Raw genomic sequence first — 25,201 nt, forward strand, 5'->3', positions numbered from 1 at the left:
AGTCCTATATGCTTCTGCACGTATGTTTACAAAAATAAAATAAAATAAAATATAAAACCAATCAATCAATCAATAAACAAGGCCCGAGTGACTGCAGGAGTTATCCCTTACTGAGCACCAACTTTGTGTTACGCTCTGGTTAAAATTCTCACCTACACTGTGTCATTCTCTGCTCGAACCAGTAAGAGGCAGGGGCTATTATGTCCCATTTCACTGATGAGAGCCCAGACAGGGAATGAAGAGATACTCAGGGAGCAGGCTAGTGGGGTTCCCACCCACGTCTGGCCGGAAGCTCCAGCTTTTGGCCATCACGGCCCCCTCACCCTCTGCCGCATGCAATGGAGAGAAAGGGCGAGGAGCTAACACCTTTGCGCTTGCCCAGATTATCCCTCAGACCCCGGTTGCACCCATTGATTCTTACTATTTACAATAGTTTATGTTCTGTAAAGGTGCCATGAACACCTAATCTGTCAAAACAGGTATGTATGCTCCTGAGGGAAAAACAGGTTTAGGCTTCTGTGACCCTCTGGTACCATTTTCACCAACTGGTCAATACATAACCCTGCTTTATGTGTGTTTTCTGTTTAAAAACACCACATCTAATGTATTTTGTTATAATTTATTTTTAACAACCTTATATATATTATCAACGCTAATCCAACAGTAACAACCTTATATATACATTGCGAACAATATATTATTTTGTTATATTTTTGTTATATCCTTGCTCAGGACCAACAGCACTATCTCTAACTCATGCCTGAATGAAGCTTATCTAATGCATGTATATTTTCCATAAAGCAAATCATATCCTTCTCGTGCTTAGAAGCACTTCAGTACCATATGTGGGGGATATTTTAAATAGCTAACTCATGGGCGCCTGGGTGGCTCAGTGGGTTAAGCCGCTGCCTTTGGCTCAGGTCATGATCTCAGGGTCCTGGGATCGAGTCCCGCATCGGGCTCTCTGCTCAGCAGGGAGCCTGCTTCCCCCTCTCTCTCTCTGCCTGCTTCTCTATCTACTTGTGATTTCTCTCTGTTAAATAAATAAATAAAATCTTTAAAAAAAAAAATGTTTTAAATAGCTAACTCATCAACAAAAAATGCAAAGCTGTAACAAAATAAAAAAGGCATTCAATAAACCATGAGAAGGTCTTGTTCACAGTATGAGAGAGAAAACCCGAAGGCAGAGCATGGCCTTCAGCTGGAAACGTGTGCTTTGGGCAACTCAAATTTCAGGCAACTCAAATTTTTGGTGCTTTGTGCATGACTGTGAAAACACCATGCATAATGATTCTGTGACCACCAATAAAATTCATCCAGCAGGTAAATCTGTAAATATGGAATCATAAACAACCAGGTTCAATTATAAGGACACACAACTAGGGTTGACGAATTCTTGTTAAGAACTCGTTAAATGCTTTATGTTTGAGTTCTTCAATTTCAAATCTTGAGAAGTCAGTTGTATGTGTCTATTTCCTACCCTGGATTACAATTTCTGATTTGTCAGATGATGAGTATTTTTTGGCTTGTGACAGGGACTTGATACATTTTATATAAAATGTGCAGAAAGGAAGGTATGCTCTGGCCCTTCCACTCTACATTTCTGATCAAACTTAGCAGGATGGAAAAAGAAAGGGGAACCGATGGGACCAATAAATTTTCCTGCTATAATTCATCTTTTCCTAAAATCTACAATCCTAAAATCTCAATGTCCGGTCATTCACTCATCAAATTTCATTGACTCTCTACTAAGTACTATACTATCAATACAGAATAAATGATGTCTCTCTCTTTTGGTTTCTTCAGTCCTTTAATTAAAATAGAGCTAAACGATGCATCCTAAACCAGGTGTTCTCAACCAGGGGTGATTCCCTAAGAATATGTGGAAATATCTGAAGATATTTCCAGTTGTCATAACTGGAGAGCAACCAGTAGCATCTAGTGATGCTTTTGAACGTCCTAGAATGTACAGGACAGCTCTTCAACAGAGTCAGTGGTACTGAAGTCGAGAAGCCCTGCTTTAAACCACAGCTGTTCTCATTGGAGGAAAAGTCAGTGCCACAGGAAAAAAAAAAATTGGAAGTACAAATTCTAGACCAGTGCTGTCCAAGAGAACTTTCTGGGTGGAGGGGACTCTTCTAAGCCTATGACGTCCAATGTAGTAGCTACAAGCCACATGTGGCTACTGAGCACTTGAAATGTAGCTAGTGTGTCTGAGGACCTGGATCTTTTTTTTAAAGACTTTGCTTATTTGACACAGAGAGGGAGAAAGTACAAGCAGGTGGAGTGGCAGGCAGAGGGAGAAGCAGGCTCCCAGCCGATCAGAGAGCCCAACGTGGGACTCGATCCCAGGACCCTGACCTGAGCTGAAGGCCAATGCTTAACTGAGTAAGCCACCCAGGCGCCCTGAGGAACTGGATTTTTAACTTCAATTAATTTAAATTAAATCTTAAATAGCCACATGAGGGAGTGGCTACCATGCTGGACAGTGGAGTTCTAGAATAGAGGTGGCTAAAGAGAAATAATGACTAAATGCAGTGTCTGAAACTCGGTTAGAAGCTGGATAGAAAAATTGGCTACAAAAATGACATCGTGAGAACAACAAATGAATATGGACTAGTAAGAGAGAGTATTAGAGAATTGTAATCATTTCCTTTGGTGTGCTAACTGTTCATCATCCTCATTTTTAGAACATGCTGGAATATTAAAGGGTAAGCTGTCACGTTCTCTGCATACTTTTCAAATGGTTCAACAGGTGTGAGATTGGAGGAGCCCAAGGAGAGCAGACAACTACATGCCTTGTGCAGCTCTGAACTGGACCTGGGAGCAGATCAAGGTCATGGGTGAGATCTGAATCAGTCTGTGCCTGAGTGAATGCGACTGTACCAACGCGAAGCCCTCAGTTGGTAATTTTACTCTGATTATTATAAGATGCTAATGTGAGGGGAAGCTGGATGAAAGGAATATAGAATACTATTTTTGCAACTCTTCCGGAAGTTCAAAAATATCTTCAAGTAAAAACTCAAGGGGCATCTGGGGGCCTCAGTCGGTTAAGCATCTCCCTGTGGCTCAGGTCATGATCTTAGGATCCTGGGATCGAGCTCTGCTTCAGGTTCCCTGCTAGGCAAGGAATCTGCTTCTCTCTCTCTCTCTGCCTCTCCCCTCTGCTTGTGCTTGCTCTCTCTCTTTCAAACAAATAAACAAAATCTTTTTAAAAATTTTAAGAAGTCAAAATATATCCTAAGAACTATATAGGAAGTTCACAGGAAAAGTCCAAATTGCCTCCGTGTCTTAAAGTGCATCTGCCGTCTATGCCCTGGGCACCTGTGAGCAGCTTTCTTCTCTCCTTACTACTCTCTGCTCACGCAGGACTTCCCAGCAGTTGCTGCAGGTCCTTTGCTCAGGGTGACCCTTACCCCCACAATACACACACACACACACACACACACACACACACACACACACACTCTTCCTGGGACAATCACTTCCCTACAGAACTTCTCCCTCCCAGCCCCCTTAAGCCCAGATTCAGTTCCCATGAAGTAAATCCCACAGCACTCTTGACTTTCTTTTTCATTCTAAGCATCGTACTTGCTGTTCACTTGGCTGATGGCCTCTGCCTCTTGGAAGCGAGCTTCCTGAGGGAAGGACCATGTTCACACAACCAGTGCAGGCCTACATCTCTGTAGTTGAATGAACTTAGAGAGATTGTTTAAAAGTTGGCAGAATCACAGTCATGTGTTCATAGTTTCTGACTCATGCACTCAAGCATGCACTCCATCCTGAGGCACCAGCATATGGGGGCTGTTAACCAAACAGACATGATTTCTACTAGACTAGTTGGGAGGATGAGTCCTTCCTTTCAAGGAAACCAGTTACAACTGTGATGAAGGGTGGGCACTGTCATTCAATATGGTAGAAGGAATCCCAGACAGATTTCTGTGTTCAAAGTCTTTTTCCTTCCAAGACTTCCTATCAAAGGCCAAAGGAACCCTTTCCAGCAAAGCTCCTCTCCCCAGCCTTTTACACGCCAGACCTGTGGATACACTCACAAGCAGAATATGTGACTGGCAGTCTTCAGTGGGCAATTTGAATTTCTGACTCGAAGAAGTCTGACTTTCTAGGCCCCCAGCTGGCCAAGGAATGATCCCTCAAGCCACCTCCCCAAATCCTCTCGGAGGGCTTTGGCCAGCTCCTTGATACAAGCCATTCAGGCACTCAACAAATACCTTTTGAGGAACAACTGTGTGCCAGGTGCTCTTGTAGGAGCAGGGGATCAAAGCAATGAACAAAACAGACAACACGTCTGTCCTCCTGGAACTTAGAATCGAGACAGGGACGCAGACCAATGATTAGCGAAATCTGTAAAATCTCGAAGAGCATTTTAGGAAGGTAAGTGCTCGAGTGAAAAATAAGTAGGGAGAGTAAAGTGTACACATGTTTGTGGCCAGGAGTGTCGCAATGTTGGCATCTTCAACAGGGTGGCCAGAGAACATCTCCTCACGTCGAGTGAGGGAACCAGCCATAGGGATGTCATCCTCGGGAGAGTGAAAACCGGAAAAGCAAGTTCCTAAGTCAGGCATGAGCCTGCCTCCTTCAAGGACCAGCAGGGAGGCCGTGTGGCTGGTACTGAGGGCTCAAGGGCAAGAGAACCAGGAGATAAGTTAACAGGCCAGCCACACAGCCTTATAGGTCACGATGACCTCTGCAGGAAAGAGAAGGCAGCAGTTGAAGTTCCTATAAAAACTCCACCCAAGGCATCTCTCACAAAAACAGCACACTCTCCAACTTTGCCATTCCTGGCCCTGTCATTGTGTCCTCAATGGGTAACCCACTGCCCATACTTACTAGGTTCTATTGGAGTTCCACAGCCAGCACACAAAAAATTCTGGGTTGCTACCACGAGTTCCTTCCTGCACACAGAAAGGGATCACAGTTACAGTTCAGAAATAGCCAACAGAGCATTTTTCACTGACTGGACAAGAAACTGACATCAGGGTGCTTTTCTGGGCTCAAGGCTTTAATTTCGTCATTTTTTCATTTGGGAAAAAAATAGCATTCTTCAGTACAGTTTTCTAGTTGAGATTTCTGGGTCGTTTATTTTATTTTATCACTATTTAGCCCGTTAGTTTTATTTATTTATTTATTTATTTATTTATTTAGAGATCTCTGGGTCTTTTAAAAACCCCTACTATCACCAGACTACAAGATGCACAGGACCCCCACCGGTGAGAAGTGGAGACATGTAACTCAAGGGAGAAAAGTTCAGGGAGATGAAACACCAAGAGGTGATATGCCTGGGAAGTTCACACAGGGACCCAAAAAAACGAATAAGAGGTCACATAAGACCCAAGTATCAGACATTTCTGGAGAGTGACCATCTACTGCAGTGTCTTCTACTGAACTCTTGACGCCACAACTCCATATGTGATTTGGAAATATGAAGGAAGTTGTAAAATTTTGTTACAGTTTAGGGTCTGCAAAAATGGACCAAGGTAAAAATGTGCAGAACCTTAACCATGTGCCCTAGAGAGGACGTAGAGACATTTTAGAGAAAAGACAACCCTTGCTGAGGAGAGTGACCCCTCCCCAAGCCAGGAGAAGGAGCTCTTCTGCCCAAGCACTCTAGACACCTTCTTGGCATTCTCTCAAACAGAAAAAATACAAGATAGAGCCTATTAGGGCACTTCCATGGGCCACAGGCAAGACCCTCCCCCAGGCTCTTCCTTACGCTGCAGTTTGGGAACACGTTAAATACAAGCCAAGAGGAATGGAGAAACTGTAAGTGGTTAAAATGTCCCCTTACAATGTCATATCCTCTCAGAAACAAATAAAACTATTACCTTGAGTTATTATGTATTTCATTTATACATAGACATTTATAAAAATGAGTTTATTTCTTTTTTTTCTTTTGCACCCTCTTTTGTCATTTTGTCTTTTAGGACTTTATTACTTCTTAGAGAACAAAGACATTTTTATACGCATCCTGTTGCATTTCTTTTTTTTTTTTTTTCTTAAGATTTTATTTATTTATTTGACAGAGATCACAAGTAGGCAGAGAGAGAGAGAGGAGGAGTCAGGCTTCCCACTGAGCAGAGAGCCCAATGCGGGGCTCTATCCCAGGACCCTGAGATCATGACCTGAGCCGAAGGCAGAGGCTTTAACCCGCTGAGCCACCCAGGTGCCCCATCCTGTTGCATTTCTTAACTACAGCCCTCCTCAAGGTAAGATTTTCCTTTTAAAAGAAAATTATCCATTTTAGTTCACGTTGGCCTGGGAAATACAGCAATCTTTTAAAGTTATTGTGTATGAATTTTAAGGTTCAATATTAGCCACTTAAAAAAAATCCCCTTTAGAGGCACCTGGGTGGCTCAGTGGGTTAATCTGCCTTCGGCTCAGGTCATAATCCCAGGGTCCTGGGATAGAGCCCCGCATTGGGCGCTCTGCTCAGCAGGGAGCCTGCTTCCTGCCCCCCCACCCCGCCCCGCCTGTTTCTCTGCCTACTTGTGATCCCTGTCTGATAAATAAATAAAATCTTTTTAAAAATCCCCTTTAAACCTACTTAATTTTTAATTGTTGTGTAACATACATAATAAAGGACATGGTTAAATTTGTCAAATTTACTTAGCACCCCCCCCAAAACCCATGAAAAACAAGGTGCTTGGACGCTAATTTAGAAAAATGTGCCCAACTTTCCTTTTCTTACAACAAATTTTCCTTCATCCTTCCGTGTGTAATTTTCTTCCCTTCCCCTACTTCCACAAAGAGGGGACCTATCACACCTTGTTACCTGGACTGGAAGCCCTCACAGCAACCCAGACTTACTTACTTCAGTGGTGGGTGAACATTAACTACGATTTGAAATCTGGGGGGCTCCCAGTCTTCAGCCCCTCGGATCCTCGACTTAAGGGTAATTTCCTGAACGACATCCACACTGGATTCAAAGTCTTTCCGGACGCGCTCTTCATTCACTACCTGTATAACACAGAAGAGGAGTTCAGAGCAACCCAAACAAGCCTATTTCTGGAACAGAAAGAAAAAGAATATTCAAATGTGTTTCCAGCATTAAAATATGCCATGAAAAATTAGAACTGCTTTCAACTGAACGAAAGAAGCCCTCCCGGTACCTAACACCATCTGTAGAAGTCTTGCTTGAAACGCCAGCCAGCTGAGATCACTTTTCTTAGTATTTTGGGGAATTCATTTGTTTTCAGACTTCAAGTTACTGTAAGTAGGTCGCTGTGACCCAGAATGCTTTAATTCACAGCAGAAGCCTTACTGCTCTTAGTCCATAGGCTACCACATGCTGCCCAACAGAACCCCCAGCTGTTGTCAGACTTCCCCCAAAACAGCTTTTAAGGCCATTCCCTAGCTTTAAAATGTCCAGTGGCTCCCCTCTGAGCCGTTCATTATCCCTTATTCATTATTCATTATCCATTCCACTTTCCTGTTTGCAATTAACATTCAAAGTAGCATTCTGTGTCCTCCACAATTTGGCCCCATCCTTCAAACCTAATTTCCCAGGAAGACCAACTCCGCACGCCCCCAACACACACACACACACACACACACACACACACACGTTATCCAACCACACGATGCCACCCTGCTCAGTAAACATACCATGCGCACCCGCCCCTGTCACTTTTGCTCCAGCTGCCCTGTGCCACGTGTTTCTACCTGCTACCACTCTCAAGTTTGGAGATGTCCAGTGGGCCTTCCCGAGTCCCCTGATAAAATGAAGCACCCTCCTCTGCATACGCAGACTGCTTTATTCCCACCCCTGTGTTCGCTCTGCTGCAAAGTTCTCTCCCCTCAATGGGCTGGGGGCGGTCAGAGGCCGGTGTGTCCACACGGGACCAGACTGGACATGACTCCTGCTCTTCCGCTGACCAGGCGGCCGAGGGGCGGGAACTAACACTTTAAACATAACAACGGCATCTACTTAAGAGGATAGAGATGAGGATGAAAATGTGAAATGCTGAATTCTCCGGCCCATCATCAACACTCGGGAAACACTTCAGGGACCATGCAAGGAAAAGCATAAATGCCTGAAGTGAACAGCAAGCAAGATGAGAATTTAGGAACTCTCAACGCAAGGCCAGTTTATTTGGATACTTACTACCGAGCCAGCTGCATTTAGAGGGCCTGCAGGCTGCTGATTAACGTCTGACAACAGCCAGCTCTTCTGGAATGCTCGGTACAGCTCCTTGGCTATTAGCTCAGCAGAATTGAAGTCTGGCTCATAAATGACACTGAAAGGTAAGAGATGCAAAAAGTGGAAAACGATATTCATGAGGAGTATGCTGTAGATCTTCATGTTTTCAACCATCCTTCCCCCTCCAAAAACTCAGAAGAGGTGTCACAGGAGGGAACATGCCCCAGCCACCCACTGATTGTCTCATGCAATGCAGTTCCTCCATGCTCGAAACAGCAGCTTTTATTTATGGAGGGGACCAAGACTGGGCAATGCAGTAAAAAAAAAGCACTGGATTTGGAGTTCAAAGACCTGAGTTCAAGTCCTGTCTCTGCTCATCAAACAGCATTGTGTCCTGAGGCACATTTAGCCTGAGTCTCAGTTTCCATATTTATGAAAATGGGGTAAAAAATAAAATTCTACCCAGGCTGATTAAATGAGAATGTATACAAAGGCCTTTAAACACTCTATTAAAAAAAATAAAAGACTATAGAAAGCTCTATAGAAAACTTAGTGGTGATTGTTTCATTGTTAAATAGTAATCTCTGTCCCTAGAACTGGCAAAACTTGGTTGGAGATGTCAGAGGCTTGGTGTTCACAGTGCCTCAGCAGTAATGGTCCAGGGGTCTAGGTGCAAGTGGACACGGATGAGACCTACCTCTTTGAGGAGCTGCAGGAACACCCACAGGTTTCTGTGATATTGCTAAACTCACCAAGTTCTGCAAGTAAATAAAAGAAAGGGTATTAAAGTCTTTCAGTCTGTTTTACTTACTCATACTTAATTTTATAAGAACACAAAAATAAATCCCTGCCTCTCAGAAAGGTCTCGTTATTCAGCATCTCCATTCTTCATGTTCTCTGGGTTTCTACTATGAGACTACAGCTAATGACCAAAGATGGGATTTCAAAATCCAGTCTCCTGAAATGCCACCTAAATGTAATTGAGAGGCCAAACAGATCTGACTGTAATTAGTATCTGCTTTTGCATTCAATTCTACAAGTGAGATGAGAGATTGATTATCAAGGCATTTGAAATAAGAGCATCTAATTATTATTACTATTGTGATTTTTTTTAATCTGACATAATCTGATCTTGGGAGAAGTTTCTTTGAAAGCCATTGTAACATGGTATCACATGGGATGCATGTCAGTATGTGTTGAGGGGAGGGGAATTATGAGTCATCGCTGGTGAGTTTCCAAATCTTACCTATGATAACAAAGTCCTCAAAGTCACATTTACAGGCTTCTGTCAGCACATCAGAGTGAGTGGGCGTTCCGGCCACTGGGCTGCCCTGTAACACAGCATAACCTAGAAAAAGAAATGAAGGGGTTTTCACCAACAAGAAAAACCGTCACCGCCAACTAACTAGAAACCAGGGAATAAAAATGGGCCGAGAGTTTACATTAAAAGAGTTTAAAAATCCAGCTTTAAGAATGAAAAAACGGAGGGAGCTATTTTTGTGTTGTTCGTCCATTCACTGTGACTGAGTGAAACAGAAGGGGGAGAATCTGTGATGATGAGGGGTTCATAAGAGTCAGCTGCCTACTTTAATGTGTGTTTGAAAATTTTTAAAATACAAAGTTTTAAAAAAATGAAAGAGGACAAAAATCAGCTTCACAGTGAGGCAAAGAGTAGAAGCGACCTAAATATTGTACTGGGTTGAGGAGCATCCCCCCCCAATATATATTTGGGGGGGGGATGCTTGAACCCAGACTTGAACCCAACACTTTCTCAATCCTGGGACCCCAGGATAATGACCTGTGAATGTGACCTTATTTGGAATTAGGGTCTTTATCAATTAGATGTGATCAAGTCAAGCTGAGGCCATACTGGATTGGAGTGAGCTCACAATCCAATATGACTGGTTATATTATAAAGAGGCAAATTTGAGCACAGACACTGATAGCCAGAGAAGGTCAAGTACAGACAGAGGCAGAGACAGGGGTCATGTGTCTACAAGCCAAGGAACATCAAGGACTGGCAGTAACCAGTAGAAGCTGGGAGAGGCATGGAACGGATTCTCCCTCAGAGCCTCCAGAAGGAGCCAACCGTTCCAACAAGTTCATTGTTGACTTCTGTCCTGCACAACGGAGAGAGAATACATTTTCTGTTGTTTCAGCCACCCAGTTTGTGGTATTTTGTTAACGCAACCCAAGGAAACTACTACAAATACGTCCATGTTTTTCAATCCTGAATGCTAGTCTGTGGAATTATCCTAAGAATGTCATTAAAGAGAGAAAAAACAAAAGGTTAAAAAGGGAGGCTTTGATCAGAAGGAGCTATCTGCAGTGCCTTTAAAATATTAAAATACTAAAAGCTATCAAAATGCCAAATAATAATAAACTGATTTTGCAAATCATGTTACTAACTCAAGAAATACCATCATGGAAAAATGTGAAAACTGTAGCAACATGGAAAACTAGATAGGAAATACTGTTAATATAATCATATTATTAATGGAATTGCATTAACACAAGTATATAATCACTATGAAACTGTACTCACTTGAATAAACATAAGAGAAAAGCACAGAGAAATGGACACAGTTCTTGAGGGAAATAGTCTAGCCTGCAGGTTAGGCAGAGGTTACATAACTGGGCTTCACAGGGAACTGGCCAGTTTTTAAAACCACGCTGCCTGGGTGCTGCAAGTCACTTAAGGGTCTGACTTGACCCTTGGTTTCAGCTCAGGTCATGATCTCAGGATCTTGGGATCGAGTTCTCGTGCCCAGCTCCGTGTGCTCAGTGCAGGGTTTGCCTGGGATTCTCTCTCCCTCTCTCTCTGCCCCTCCTACTCCTTTGTGTGCACTCTCTCTCTAAGATAATTAAATCTTAAAAAAATTTTTTTAAAAACCAACAACACTGCGTGACCCTAGCCAGGTGACCATGCACAATCAGCTTCTCAGCTTTGGTTTCCTCCTGGGTAAGGTAGGACAACCTCACGCACTTCTGTTTCCCCCACCCTCTTTTGACCACGATCCACAGTAACATACAATCCCACTGCAACTCAGTTACAGACACAAAAATATTTAATTGATTCAAAAAAAAAAAAAAAAGAAGTTCCAGGAAGCATTGCTCCCTCGAGGTGAGTCGAATGCTGACACTTTCTATTCTTTTTGTTTGTTTTCAAATGTTCTCCAGACCAACCTGCAACTTGAAGTATGCCAACCTCCCCCAAAGGAGTAATGTCTACCACCAGAAAGGTCACAAGAGACATATGTGATAAAAGACACATATTTTTATTGAGGTGGTAGAAATATTTTAAAATCTTATTTAACATATTTATATTCACGTTAAAAAAAAATTCAGGGGCACCTGGGTGACTCAATTGGTTACACATCCGCCTTCGGCTCAGGTCATTATCCTGGAGTTCCAGGACTGAGCAAGTGTCGGGCTCCCTGCTCAGCAGGGAGCCTGCTTCTCCCTCTGACCACCCCCACCCCACTCATGCTCAGCCATTCAACAAATATTTATAAAATACTATTTTAAGCAAGGCACTAGGCTGAAGGCAAATTCAAATGAGACCCATGCTATGCATCAAAGAGTTTAAAACCTCATAAGGGAACTGAGAAACTGACAAACATAGCTGTGAGAAAACACAATTGTGTGTACCCCAGCCTTGAGAAGGGAGGGCTCCACGCTGCACAACTCCAGGAGGGAGGGAGGCACGTACTCGGACAACCATAGAGCGTTTGGGAGCACAACTTGTGCTTCCTTCCACATGAATGGTGCCCCTGCCTTGGGATGAAATCTGGGAGCTTGTCACAGTGGTAATGGAGGGAGACTGCTTTCGAAGAGTGGAAGAGTGAAGGAACTGACGTGATGTTCCTGGGGACCCAGCACTGCAGGGAGCCCAGCCAAAGCAAAGGGAGGGAGGCAGACAGAGGCTTGGGAGAAATGTCTACGGGCAAGTTGACCAGGCTCGTTTAAAACTAAAGCTCACAGTACAACACAGGGAAATGAGGAGAGGCCCGCTGGCAAGCTGCATCCCACAAAGCTAAAAGTCCCAGGATCAAATCTGGCACAAACCCAGTGGGCCATTTTAGAGGAGTAGAAGTTGTTCTAGGCAGACAGATGTGTGTGGGATGGAGGAGTGGAAAGAGGCTGGAAGTAAAGAGAAAACTAATGGCAGCAAATGTGTCTTGAGGACCTAAGTGCGCAGCTTACAGAATGACTGACCAGAGGCTGCTGTGATGGGCCAGGTCAAAGGCGCACAGGGAACGGATGGAGGGGCTGCCACCGTTACTGAGAAGTCAGGGCTGATTTGCTCACAAGAAATGGGGCCAAGACACAGACACGAAAAAGAAAGGGTCAAAGATAAAGCACAGAAATAGGACTGAAAAAAGAATCATTTCTTTTCTTCCCACTGGTGGCCTCAGAGGGGATGATGGTCCGATCACATTCCTTCACTCCCCTGGCCAAGGGTGGCTGACCAGTTGGGGACACCCAATCAAAGCAGGTCCCCTCGGGAGCTCCTCCTGGGAATGTGGATCTGGGGTCCTGTAAGACTGGGGTGAGCTATGCAGCTGGTTATTCAGGAAGTTTTAGAAAGTTGTAGGCAAAGGATTTGAAGATCTACTTTGGGATGTGACAGGAAAAGAGACATGAATGGAGAACACGGCATAAAGTCTCTCTGATGTGCCCTACTTGCCTTCATAGCCGCTGTCAGAAGAATTGGAAGACCCAGATTCTTGCTTTGTGTTGGTATAAAACGTGACTTCGGAGTCAGCTTGGTCATTCCCGAGCACCCCACTGGCTTCTTCCACACCCCAAGGCTCTGTGTGCTGTTGACTCAGGATCGTACACTTAATTTTCTCCATTGCTGCTATAATCATATCTGCAACATAGAAGTGGGCATTTTCCTGCAGGGGGAAAAAAAGTATCAGGTAAAATATAAGCATAATTGACTGTTTTTCATCGAGGGTATACTGGATTGAAAAATCAAGAAGCTGTACTTAAGTGGAGTTAATGCACAAAAATATAAATGTTCACTTAACTCAGGGATCACAGGTCATTCTATGAAGTAGAGCCCTTATCTTCCAGACACGTAAAATTTAGCCCACTGCGACCAACAGATACCCCAAGCTGAATTTCTTGTGATCTAAGACCCCCGGTTGGTGGTGGCCCAAGGGTAGACCTCAGGCATTGGTCATGGAAAATTTCCCAGCTGAGCGCAGACACTGACTCAGAGCCCTTCTTAGCTCAGCGCGCCTGCCAGAGGCTGAAATGAAACCAATCTGCCAAGCTTCACCAAGCGAAGTTTCCAGATTTAAATCAGAACAGCACCATCTAAGGAATGAACACACTCTGTGGTTTTAGAAAAGGAAAAAAAAGAAGCTGTATTCACCTTTTCGACATCGACAGGGAGCAGGAATGCCTCCGGAGAGAAGGAATTCAAAGAAGTGGTTCTTCTGCTGACTTGAACGGCACCTGCCAATGCAGCAAGTTATTAAAAATGGAGAAAAAGAAGTTCAAAGATTCCCTAAGAAAACAAAATGAGGGGCAGCTGGGTGGCTCAGTTGGTTAAGCCTCTGCCTTCGGCTCAGGTCACGATCTCAGGGTTCTGGGATCCAGCCTCACATCGGGCTCTCTGCTCAGCAGGGAGCCTGAGCCTCCACTCCCATGCCTACCTGCCTCTCTGCCTACTTGTGATCTCTGTCAAATAAATAAATAAAATATTTTAAAAAGAAAAGAAAACAAAATGATGCTAGACAGTAGCCTTAAAATATTTTTGTATTATTATTTAGCACAATTCCAGAATAAATTAGGATGCCAGAAGAAGACAGGACCTTCTGGTGGGAGGCTTTGCAGAGACTGCATTAATGGGGATCATTTCTACAAGAGCCTGTTGGAGCAACTTGGGAGCACTCCTCAGAGAAGGAATGGGAGAACCCCTGGATGGAGGAGGCCGATGAGGCGAAGAGGGTAGAAAGAGAAGATCGTGGAAACTACCTGAGGGAGACGGAGAAGGGTGAGAAGGAACAGTCTAGAAGCAGGGCCCTAGGAATTATGGGGTCTCTTCTCCCATGCACTGTGACTGACCCAAAACTTCTTGTTTACAGAGACAAATCTATCTGAAAAAGGCCAGCATTGCTTCTCTGAAAAGGTCTTCCTGCAGCCAAAAACCAGAAGAAACTGTGGAGGACGGATGCAGCTGACTTAGCCATTCTGCCCCCGGAGCCGCTCCATTACTGGCAGCAAACACCATCAAAACGGAATGATTCCTGTCATGTGATTCCTTCTTGCAGCATGTAAGGCAAAACTTTTCTACAAGGGCCCCAAGAGCTGAGTTGTTCCAACCTGCTAAATGAGCCAAAATGCCACAGATGGCTTCAAGGCTAGATAGCTCTCAGGGTGACAAAGAGAGACGCTAGCAGAATCGCCCGATCCCCTGCCTCTGCTTCAAGAAAGCGACTGTTCCACGGAGAACTCGGAATCAGTTAGCTCCAGAATCCATCTGGGGTGGGCCAGCTTTTTCTGAAAAGGACTAGGGAGTAGGTATTATAGGCTCTAAGGACCGTCTGTTGCAACTACGTAGTTCCGCCACTGCGGAGAAGATGGCGTTATCAGCAACACACGCTGCGCTTGATTTGTAAAATCAGGAGGCCAGAAGGAGCTGGCCCAGAGGTCATAGTTTTTGGACCCTGAGGAAGAAACGGGACAGAAAAAAGTCAAGCTGCAGATTCCAGTTCCAGCTCTCTACACCAGCTGGCTGGGCCTCTGTGTTAAAATATACTCATTTCTTGCACTAGGAGAGGCAGCTATTAAGAGATTGAAGGAGGCCAGCAATGTGAGTGCGTCCTGCAAACAAAAGGAATTGTGGATTGGTTTCTTGGGGCCTCAGGAAATGCTAGGCTGGGGGAGTGGGCGGGTGGGTCTTCCTCTAGAAAAGGAAGAGTGTGCTGCTGTCGGTTGTGACGAAGCAGTCACAGGGAAAATTCTGTATCTTAGTTGCAAATGCCTTGTCTTTGCATTGCTGTCCCACAGCAAAGAGAGACCAGATCGCTGGGGACTTTTTTATTTTTTTTTTAATTCCATAAGCAGCATCCTCCTACCAAGTTTAAGATGGAGTGGCTTTTAAAAGTACTTACAGAAATTGCTGAGACAAAAGGGGCTGGGGCAACTGTTTTCTTTCTGGGAGAAAGACAAAAGCTACAGGATAATTTTAAATTGCAGAACCACTTGCTGTAGAGTGTGTCATTTTGCTCAAATTTGGTTCTTATTTCAAAACTAGCCCATTTTAAGATTGTCCAAAATCTGCTATGCTTAAGCTATGAATAATATGTTAAAGATTATCATCATCTTCGACTCTTCCAAAAGTTTTTCCAACAGAACAAATAAACTGCATATTTTAGGGGAGGGGAGGGCTGGTTCTTGCTGGTAAGAAATAAATAAATTACCCACATATGTACACACATACGGACATACACACACACAGGCAGACGGGCAGCTTTCAAACTGTTTTGAAAGAAAAAAAACTTCATCAACTATTTGGGATTCTGAGAGAAATACAGATCGACACAGTGTGAATATAATATAATGAATATTTTCTTAAAAATCAGAACGCCACAAATGAGAACAGTAGTAGATAACTTATTGACTCTTGTGTGGCATTTTGCAGGCATTATCTTATTTTAGGAATTCCAGTTTTTTAAGAATATGTGAGTTACTTCAGAGCAATGGGAACCCTGGCTTTAATTAAAAAACAACAACAACCACCTTTTGTATAGTCTTTGGGGGGATTGTTATTACCATTTTTCAATCTTACTATTTTCTAGTCACACTCCATTTAGGTAAATAGAGATGAGGCAGCAAGTGCATCTCCTAGGAAAGTACCCATGTGAAACGGAACCCACTCTGTCTGGAAACACTCCCCACCCCACCCCACCCCACCACGCTGAATTGAGAGCACCTCCAATACTCTTTTTCAGGCAACTGCATGCGCCAGTAGCTCCTGGAAGCACACACCAGCTCAAAGATGGCAGCTGGCACTGATTATCAACTAAGCTGAGCAAAGATGCCACCCCCTTGCTATCGACAGAGAACAGAAATACCTGATTTTACCCATTGTGACCATCCGGACAGCTGGGCTGGAGACAATATTAAATGAGCTAATGCACCAGCCTCTGATCAAAGTGGAAAACCATGACTTTTTTCTCATGACAAAGACCGTAAGACGAGCTTTAGACCAAGCAAGGCCGGCATGGCAACAGACAGGAATGAGGTAAATTCCCGGCCGCGGTTACCTTCATCCGTGGAAGCTGTCAGTTGGGAAGGCTGCAGAAAAGCACGGTCCACTTCAGGACAAGGAGAGGAGCTTGTGAACAAAGACATCTGAGGAGAGTGTCCTAGGAACACCGCCTGCTCTTCCACTGAGGTAAAAGAGGGGTCGCTGCTCTTGTCCCCTGAGCCCTGGGCAGAGTCTGCGGTATCCTTTGACAGTGATGTCTCCACCATGGAGTCCCCGAGAAACAATGGTGAGGGGTTGAGGGGCAAGGCGGTGTCCTCTCCAAAGTGGTTCCCACTCTTCCTCACTGTTGGCACCCGAGGGGGCGAATCCTGAGACTGTTGTTGCTCACACTGGGGGTTAATCCAGGCAGCTTTGTGCCTTATGAATCTGACGTCTGAGTGGCAAGGAGGCTGGTCAGTGTCCAGGAGGCTGGGGGAAACATCAGTGTCACCAGGGTCATTGTTGTCCCTGTCCCATGAGTCCACTGGAGAATCGTGTCGGCCTGTAGACTGTGACACCATCTTTCCGAGATCAGGGTGGTGTGAGTTCCACTGTACTACTGGATTAGGGCCTTGAACTCACCCGAATGCCAGTTGTGGGGAGGGGGCAGACAGCTTATCTGCAACAAGCAAAAATCATTCAAGATAAGTAAGAACCCAGTCATATTTTAAACTCCAAAATCTTTGGAGAAGAAACAAAACATTAGTAAGTTTGTACTTCACTCTGTACAGTCAATTCCCCTTGGATTTATAAGAAATAACTAAACAAACACATAAATAAAGAAATAAGCAAATTAGCAATACAACTAGCAGCAGACACAAGAAGCACGATGTTGGGGGGCACCTGGGTGACTCAGTGGGTTAAGCCTCTGCCTTGGGCTCAGGTCATGATCTCAGGGTCCTGGGATCGAGCCCCGCATCCGGCTCTCTGCTCAGCCCGGAGCCTGCTTCCTCTTCTCTCTCTGCCTACTTGCGTTCTCTCTCTCTCTCTCTCTGTGTCAAATAAATTAATAAATAAATCTTTAAAAAAAAAAGAAGCATGATGTTAGGACAAGAAAGGGTTTTTCAAGGCATAAAGATAATCAAAGATTGTTTTACATAAGGATAAAGGCATATATGCATACTGGTGATAAAACAAATGAAAGTATAAGACAGCCGTGCATTATTCCAATAAAATTAAATGTCAAACCCCAAATGGGAATACCATGGGGAAGTAGAGACACATTTTCATAGTTCCATAGTTTCTTAGTTTCTTGTTTTTATTTAGTCTGTGATTGTATTACAACAAAGTAGACAAGTGGGATTTGACATTGAAAACCCCTAGCACTAAAAACTTTGTTTTATGTAACTTGGATTAAAATACTGAATTATAATCGCAGTAGAAATTTGTGATTCGCTTCTCATATCTAAAGAACACACTGTGAATCTAGAATCTATCTTTTCTTTTCTTTTTTTTTAGTGGGTGGGGGACAGAGAGAAGGAAGGGGGACACAGGGTGAGGGAGAGAGAATCTTAAACAGGCTCCATTCCCAGTGTGGAGCCTGATGCAGGGCTTGATCTCACAACCTGAGAGCATGACCAGAGCCGAAATCAAGAGTTGGCAGCCTAACCCACCGAGCCACCCAGGCATCCCAGCTGGCTCACTCTTAAGCTCACTGTTTGGCTCCAGTAAATACAGCCATGATTAAAATGTTGAGAGCTACTCCAAAGAGAAGCACTCTGGTCACCGTAATCACAGGCCCAGCATGTGTCCTTCTACTGCTCCCACTGTCCTTCACTCTACGAGGCTCAAGTAATCTTAACAGCAAAAGCGAAGTCAGCAAGGGGAAGGCGTAGAGATGGAAGCAGTTGGCTTAAGTGAGCTTAGCTTAAAGGAAGGGTGGAGAACAGGGGTGCAAGGTGGTGACTGAAACTCTGGAGTCAGTTTCAGGGTTTTAAAAACTAGCGTTATGGGGGCGCCTGGGTGGCTCAGTGGTTTAAGCCTCTGCCTTCGGCTAGGTCATGATTTCAGGGTCCTGGGATCGAGCCCCGCATCGGGCTCTCTGCTCAGCGGGGAGCCTGCTTCCCCCTCTCTCTCTCTGCCTGCCTCTCTGCCTACTTGTGATCTCTGTCTGTCTATCAAATAAATAAATAAATAAATCTTAAAAAAAAAAAAAAACTTATTTAAAAACTAGCGTTATGTATGCAGATGGCTCCCACCTGGATCCCGGCTCCTGACCTCCCCTGGGACCACGGGCTAGCATATCTTACTGCCTATCCGACATCCATCCAGGGGACATGGCAAACTAACACATTCAAAAAGATGCTAGTTCCCCCCACATCTGCTCCTCCCTGGTTTTCCCATCTCAGGAAACATACCTCCCAGTTGCTGAGGCCCCAAATCTGGAAGTGATCCCTGATCCTATCTTCCCCTAACTCTTCGTCTTTCATCCATTAGCAAGTTCATATCCACGGCTACCGCCCTCATCTAAGTCACCATCTTCTCCCACTTGGGTCTCCTTCCATCTGCCCAGCGGGTCTCCCTGCTTCTATATTTTTCAACGTACAATCAAGAGGTATGCAGAGATCTTTCATAAGCCTACATAAGATGTCAGTCCCCTAGTCATCCAGCAGCCCCTTGACAGATCCTATCGAATCTGTAATAAAATCCAAAATCCTTACCTTGTTCTTAGGGCATGACAATGATCCTGTCCTGTAGACCACTCTCACTTATCTCTGTCTATTCCCCGATAAGTCCCAACCACGCAGCAAACTCTTGTGTCCCACAGGCTCTTGCCCACCCTAATGGTGCTGTTCTAGCCCTTCTACCTGGACTGCTCTTCCACCAACCGATCACACATCTGACTCCTGTCAGTCCCGTTGCATGTATTGGTTTATAAATTACTTCCTCAAAGAAGTCTTTCCTAACTACCTCTCTTAAAGTAGTTCCCCAGTTACTCCCTATCACATCACCTTGCTTAATTTCCATCATAGTCGTCTCACTTCCTGACATATTTTTAGCTCCTCACTGTCATTCCCCTCTGCCCCCTCCCTATAAGCTCCGTGAGAGCAGGGATCTCGTCTGTTCTCCACCAGGCGCACAGCTCTCCATGGGGACTCAACACACATCCGGACTGAAGAGGAAAATCCAACAAACTGGAAATAATATCTTGAGCTGGAGAGAGGACTTCTGTGGTAGACACACCTGTTCTGTTACCATGGCAGAATTATCAGCACAAGGAGAGAAGTGAATCCGTGTTTCTAATGATAGGACATTTTTCTCACCCAACACTTACAAATAGACCAAAAGAAGGTACATAGGAAAGCTGTGCCACAGTTCCTTGGGTTTTCTTGACTGGGTTTTCTTGACTTCTGTTCTAGGTCAAACCTTTCAAAGTGACACATACACATAGACAGGATACACATGATACTGCACAATACTACATAAGCTCCAAATCACCCCTCACCAAGTATCACAGGCTCTGGGGGCGACTTCCGGAATTCATCTCAAGCGCTTTGTCCTCCCTCTCCAAACCTCAAATCTCACTCACTGCCCCAATTTCTCTTCATCGCCTGTCTTTTCTTCTCCAATAATTTTGGGCTTCAACATCACAAATGAGAATCATGATCATGTTTTCATGGAATGCCCCCCACACAGAAGCCTAGAGCGAGTGAAGCACGCCCATGGGCCCAAACCTGCCAATTCCTCCTCATTCCCAGAAAGGACACTGGTAACCACTTCCAACCTCTTCCTATGAATTAACATACATAGGACAGGTCAGAAGATGGGACTCATACACAAGGGCTCATCCTGGACAGAATCTACAACCTCTTTTTCTCTCAACAAGGTCTTGAGGGTGCTTATCTTAACTATCTTACCACTTTCTATAGTATAAATGTATCCAGATTTACTGAGCCAGACTCCTACTGACAGAAATTTATTTTTGGTTTTTCACTATTATAAAACATATAGCAATGAACATATTTGTCTGTGTTGCTTTTTGTTGATTTTCTCTCACTGGTTCTCTTCTCTTTATAAGTTGCAGTTTTAGTTCTGAGTCCATAGCTCCTGATAATGTATTTCCAAGAGGATGAAGCTAGAAGTTGTGTTTTACACTCACTCAGTTCTCTCCACATCATAGCTGTCCTTGTGTGGGGGAGACAATTACAGAAGTGAATGCATAGCCTACAACTAGTGATAAGTAGCAGGGATTCCTGAGTTGTTTTTTTTTTTTTTTTTAACAGACTAAAGGTAATAGTTCAAAAAGGGTGATGCTAATTCTGAGCCTCCCAGATGTAGAATTGACTTAACAGCACAAAACGGAGCAAAACAGACTTTCTTTTCAAAAATAATTTCAGAAGCAGGTACTTGCTCCACTTCCTTCTAGAAAGATGCTTTTGTTTCACACAAATACCCAGCAGATGTTGGCTTCTCGAGAGGATGACAAGCTGGGCTGGACACTCATTAAGAAGCATGAGTTTCTCTGGGAGGAGATGGCCACAGGAGAGGGCAATGATTAGAAACAAAGTCCAGGCCCTAGTCCCAGAGGTCAACATCTCCACTGCTTGATCTTTAGTGAGATACCATTATATCGCTGTGCTGCTGGTTGTCACCTTGCTTGTGGTTTGTCAATTATTCGATTAAACAAATTATTACTGAGCACCTACTACATGGTTGGTATTGTTTTTGTCTGGAAGCACTGGAGTAAAATAAGCTCCGTGATTCCTCCAGTCACTTATGTTCTGGTTAGAGGGGAGACGGTGACTAAACCCAGACATTCACACATTTCAGTGCTGACAGGCAGTAGGTAATATGGGCCCAAACAATGGTTGGCATCTTCCCGAAATGCTTCCGACTGTCACAAATGGGGTTTTTGAATCAGAGAGGCTTAGGTACAAAGATAAAATCAATTTTCAAAAACATTTTAAAGGAGGAGAAATCAGAGCGCGAAGCTTACCGCCATTTCTATTGAGATTTTCCTGTTGAGGTCTGTTGAGGTAGAGCACGGGCCAGATTACTAGTTAACACACATGCAGCAGCAGAGGTCCTAGACAAGAGAGAGACTCCCGGATCCCCCCTGCCCAGTCATTCTGGGTGATTCTCTGCCCCTTAAGATCAGTGGTTCTGCTGAGAATGACCGCATCATGAGGGCAACCTCAGAGCCACAGGGTTGCCTGCAAAGATGCCACTTTTGCAAAAGGGGTGGATGACTCAGTTGGGCAGGAACCACCGTGACCTCTATAGTGACCTCACAAAAGTCTTTCAGACCCTAACCGGCCAGCACTTTGATGGCAGAAGAGCAGCTCTTAGCTGCTAGGACCCCTAACAATCAGATGAATATACAGGAGCATGTCAGATTTAGGATTTTAGATTTTCTCTGCCTGAGCCCTCACTACGGACTGAATACTTACTGGGAGCATTAAAGACTCATCTTAAATGTCGCCTTCTCAGCAACGCCTCCATGGCCCCCCATATAAGTCACGGCCACTGTCCCAGCCAGTGATTCCTCTCCTCCTACCCACCTCTAGTTTTCTTCTTACTCCTTCGCATGACTCCCTGTTTCATTCAATCTCAAAGACTGACACCTGCTAGAATGTAAAATCTCTGAGGGTAACTGTTTAAAAACATTGTACTTGGGACACTTCTTTGTTCCCAGAAGCTAGAACAGGGGCACATCATAGGTGCTCAGCAAATATATTCTTTGAGTGTGAATAAAATGAATGAAGGAATGAATGAGGGGCGCCTGGGTGGCTTAGTGGGTTAAAGCCTCTGCCTTCGGCTTGGGTCATGATCGCAGGGTCCTGGGATCGAGCCCCACATCCAGCTCTCTGCTCAGCTGGGAGCCTGCTTCGCCCCCACCACCCCCGCCTGCCTCTCTGACTACTTGTGAACTCTGTCTGTTAAATAAATAAATAAAATCTTCAAAAAAAAAAAAAAAGAAGAAGAAGAAGAATGAATGAATGAATGAACAAACACTACCTAAGTATGGTTCTGTTGGTTGTTTCTGTTGCCCAAGAAAGAAAGTCAAGAATATATGTCCATCATTAGAAGAAATTGGAGATCATGACCTAAAACTCCTGTCAACCGTTTCCTCGGAATAAAGGAAGTTAGACACTAGAAATCACAAATAAGAGTGGAGGTGAAAGGTAAGATTCATGTATGCCGATTTTATGGTGGCTTACCGAGCAGGCTCAATAATAAACAAATGCAAGTGAACGGTCAGCGTGTAAGCTATTTGAGGTTAAGACAGTTCCCTGGTCCTCTTCCTCTTTTCTGATCTACTTCCCTTCAAGCTTAGACTTTAAACAGACTCACACTATCACTTACCAAACAGAAACCATTAAGATGCCCAGTCAAGTGGCTCCACGGCTTCCACAAAGTGGCCAGGAATCAGAGCAAACTGCCATTTTCTGACAGCTACAAGGTTACCGCCACTGAACGACACATGACGAACTCTGTGTTCTAACATGAAGAGCGCCTGGAAGGTGACAGGGCTACATTGCAACAGTGGCGGTGGCATCCCAGGGACTCCTCCCTGACCAACTTGACCTTCGACAATGACCCTTAATGTTGAAAGTCTGCTGTCAAAAGAACACTAGGAAAGGACAGAAAGTAATTATGACAAATGGGTGGGGTGAGAAGGGGAAGACCCAACAAAGGCAAAGACCAAGGAACATAGATATTTTGCCTAAGAAGACTGCAAGGTTGCCCAAGATGCACAAATGACTAACTTCCTGTGGTCTGTGTATGTCACACTTAACCACTCTCATTCTATGTGATGATAATGTGAATTATCTCAGGTTTTACTATGCTAATTTGGGAACTGAAATCAAGAACGTTAGGGGACTTGCCCAAAGCCTTACCATGAATAACTACCAGACATAGAACCAAAAACCAAAAGTCTGACCTGATCCAAAGCTCCTTCCACTGATATTTACATGTGCTCAAATTAGGATGTTTGCAATTTCACTGGCAAAGTAATTTTAAGAATTTTCCCATGAGATCTGTCACAAAATGAAGGATTAAGAACCACGCCACTATGCTTGCTTCCATGTTTTTAGAACACCGTGCCTGGAATTTTATGATTATATCTATTTATTAAAAATAAACAAACAAAATTATTGTACCTAGATCTCCAGTATGGGACTATTTATTTATAAACCTTATATGTGCACAGCTATTCTAATATAGTTATCATGTAACTTAAAAATTCATGAAAATAGAATTTTGTTCTTTCTTCCAATAAATCATCTTGTAACCTAAAGGTACCTACCACCATACAAATAATGGTTTAGTTAAAACCTTTTATATAAAAAACAATGATAAACAAAAAAATTATCTATCCATGAACATTAGACAACTGAATAAGACTTACAAAAAATATTAATACAAACATTCACCCACAGTAAGGGTAGGCACCTACCCTTAAATGATGGCAAGTCTCCCATGTTTGGGCAAAATAAAATAGGGAGCCATGTCGGAAAACAGTCTGGCAGTTCCCCAAATGGTTCAAAATACAGTTACTATTTGACCTAGCAATTCCTCTCCTGGGTATACGCCCAAGAGAATGAAAGCAGATGTTCACACAAGCACTTGTGCACAAATGTGAATGGGAGCATTATTCACAATAGCCAAAAAGTGGAAACTACCCCAATGTCCATCAACTGACGGGGGGGTAAGCAAAGTGTGTGACCACCAGACAATGCAGTACTCTTCGGCCATAGGAAGAAGTGACACACTGAGACATGCCGCAGCAAGGGTGAGCCCTGAAAATGTTATACAAAGTGAAACAACCAGTCAGAAGGATATTTCATATTGATAGATACTTCTTTTTTAATGAGATGTCCAGTATAAGTAAACCCACAGACAAAACATAGATTAGTGGAGGAAGGAGGGAATGAAAACATTAAGAGTGATAACTAAAGGGTACAGGGTACATTTTTGAGGCTCTAAATGTTCTAAAATTAACTGTGGCAATGATGACACACATCTGTGAATATACTAAAACCACTGAACTGTACACTTTAAAAGTGGCATTTTTTAGAGATATATTTATTTGTTTGAGAGGGGGAAGGCAGAGGAAGAGGGAGAGAATACCAAGCAGATGCCAAGCTGAGCATGGAACCCAAGGTGGGGCTCGATTCCATGACCCTAAGGTCACAACCTGAGCTGAAACCAAGAGTTGGATGCTTAACCAACCGAGCCAGCCCAGCGCCGCGAACTGTACACTTTAAACGGGTGAATTGTATGTTATGTGAATTCTAGCTCCATCTCAATAATGCTGTCCAAAAAAATGAAGTGGGAAGAAGTTCCCATCTCCCTTCTAAAAAAGTCTAGGAAGCCTAGAGAGCACTGGTATGACATGGGCTTGGGGGCTCAGAGGACAACTGACTGTAAGTCAGGCTGCAAACACAGGCACTAAAAGTGAAGGGAAAAACAGAGCATAGATAAAGGGAATACAGAATATGGGTGCCTAAAGTAGGTACAGAGAGGAAAGGGGAAGTAGAAGTGAAATTGCCACCACTGACCTATCTGGAAAAAGAAAAGAGAAAAAAACAAAAACCAAGAGCTGGTAAAGACAACACCATGAACGTGATGGCAACCAGCAATGGAGCACCGGTTGCTGGACCCTACACAATGGTCCAGACATCAACAACCCCATCTTGAAATTAGCACTGAGAGGGAGGTTCTGCTGGTCCCAACTTACAGATGGGAAACAAAATCAACACAGTTAAGTATTGTGCTTCTGTTTTTAATTTTTTTAAAGATTTTATTTATTTGACAGAGATCACAAG

General features: G+C 43.9%; 1 protein-coding gene across 1 annotated transcript in view; it reads right to left on the reverse strand.

Annotated features, from left to right (window-relative positions):
• Positions 1-23,582, reverse strand: part of RUBCNL (rubicon like autophagy enhancer) — a 34,464-nt gene extending 10,882 nt beyond the window's left edge. The window contains exons 1-9 of the mRNA XM_059143940.1: positions 22,734-23,582; positions 16,444-17,046; positions 13,545-13,627; positions 12,849-13,059; positions 9,405-9,506; positions 8,856-8,916; positions 8,123-8,255; positions 6,830-6,975; positions 4,849-4,913 (exon numbers count right to left, since the gene is read on the reverse strand). Of these exons, the coding sequence (XP_058999923.1) occupies positions 4,849-4,913; positions 6,830-6,975; positions 8,123-8,255; positions 8,856-8,916; positions 9,405-9,506; positions 12,849-13,059; positions 13,545-13,627; positions 16,444-16,948 (1,306 nt within the window). The 5' untranslated portion in view covers positions 16,949-17,046; positions 22,734-23,582. The remainder of the gene's footprint in view (positions 1-4,848; positions 4,914-6,829; positions 6,976-8,122; positions 8,256-8,855; positions 8,917-9,404; positions 9,507-12,848; positions 13,060-13,544; positions 13,628-16,443; positions 17,047-22,733) is intronic.
• Positions 23,583-25,201: the final 1,619 nt, after the last annotated feature.

The sequence above is a fragment of the Mustela lutreola genome, chromosome 13 (genome assembly GCF_030435805.1).
Source record: "Mustela lutreola isolate mMusLut2 chromosome 13, mMusLut2.pri, whole genome shotgun sequence".
Lineage (NCBI taxonomy): Eukaryota > Metazoa > Chordata > Mammalia > Carnivora > Mustelidae > Mustela > Mustela lutreola.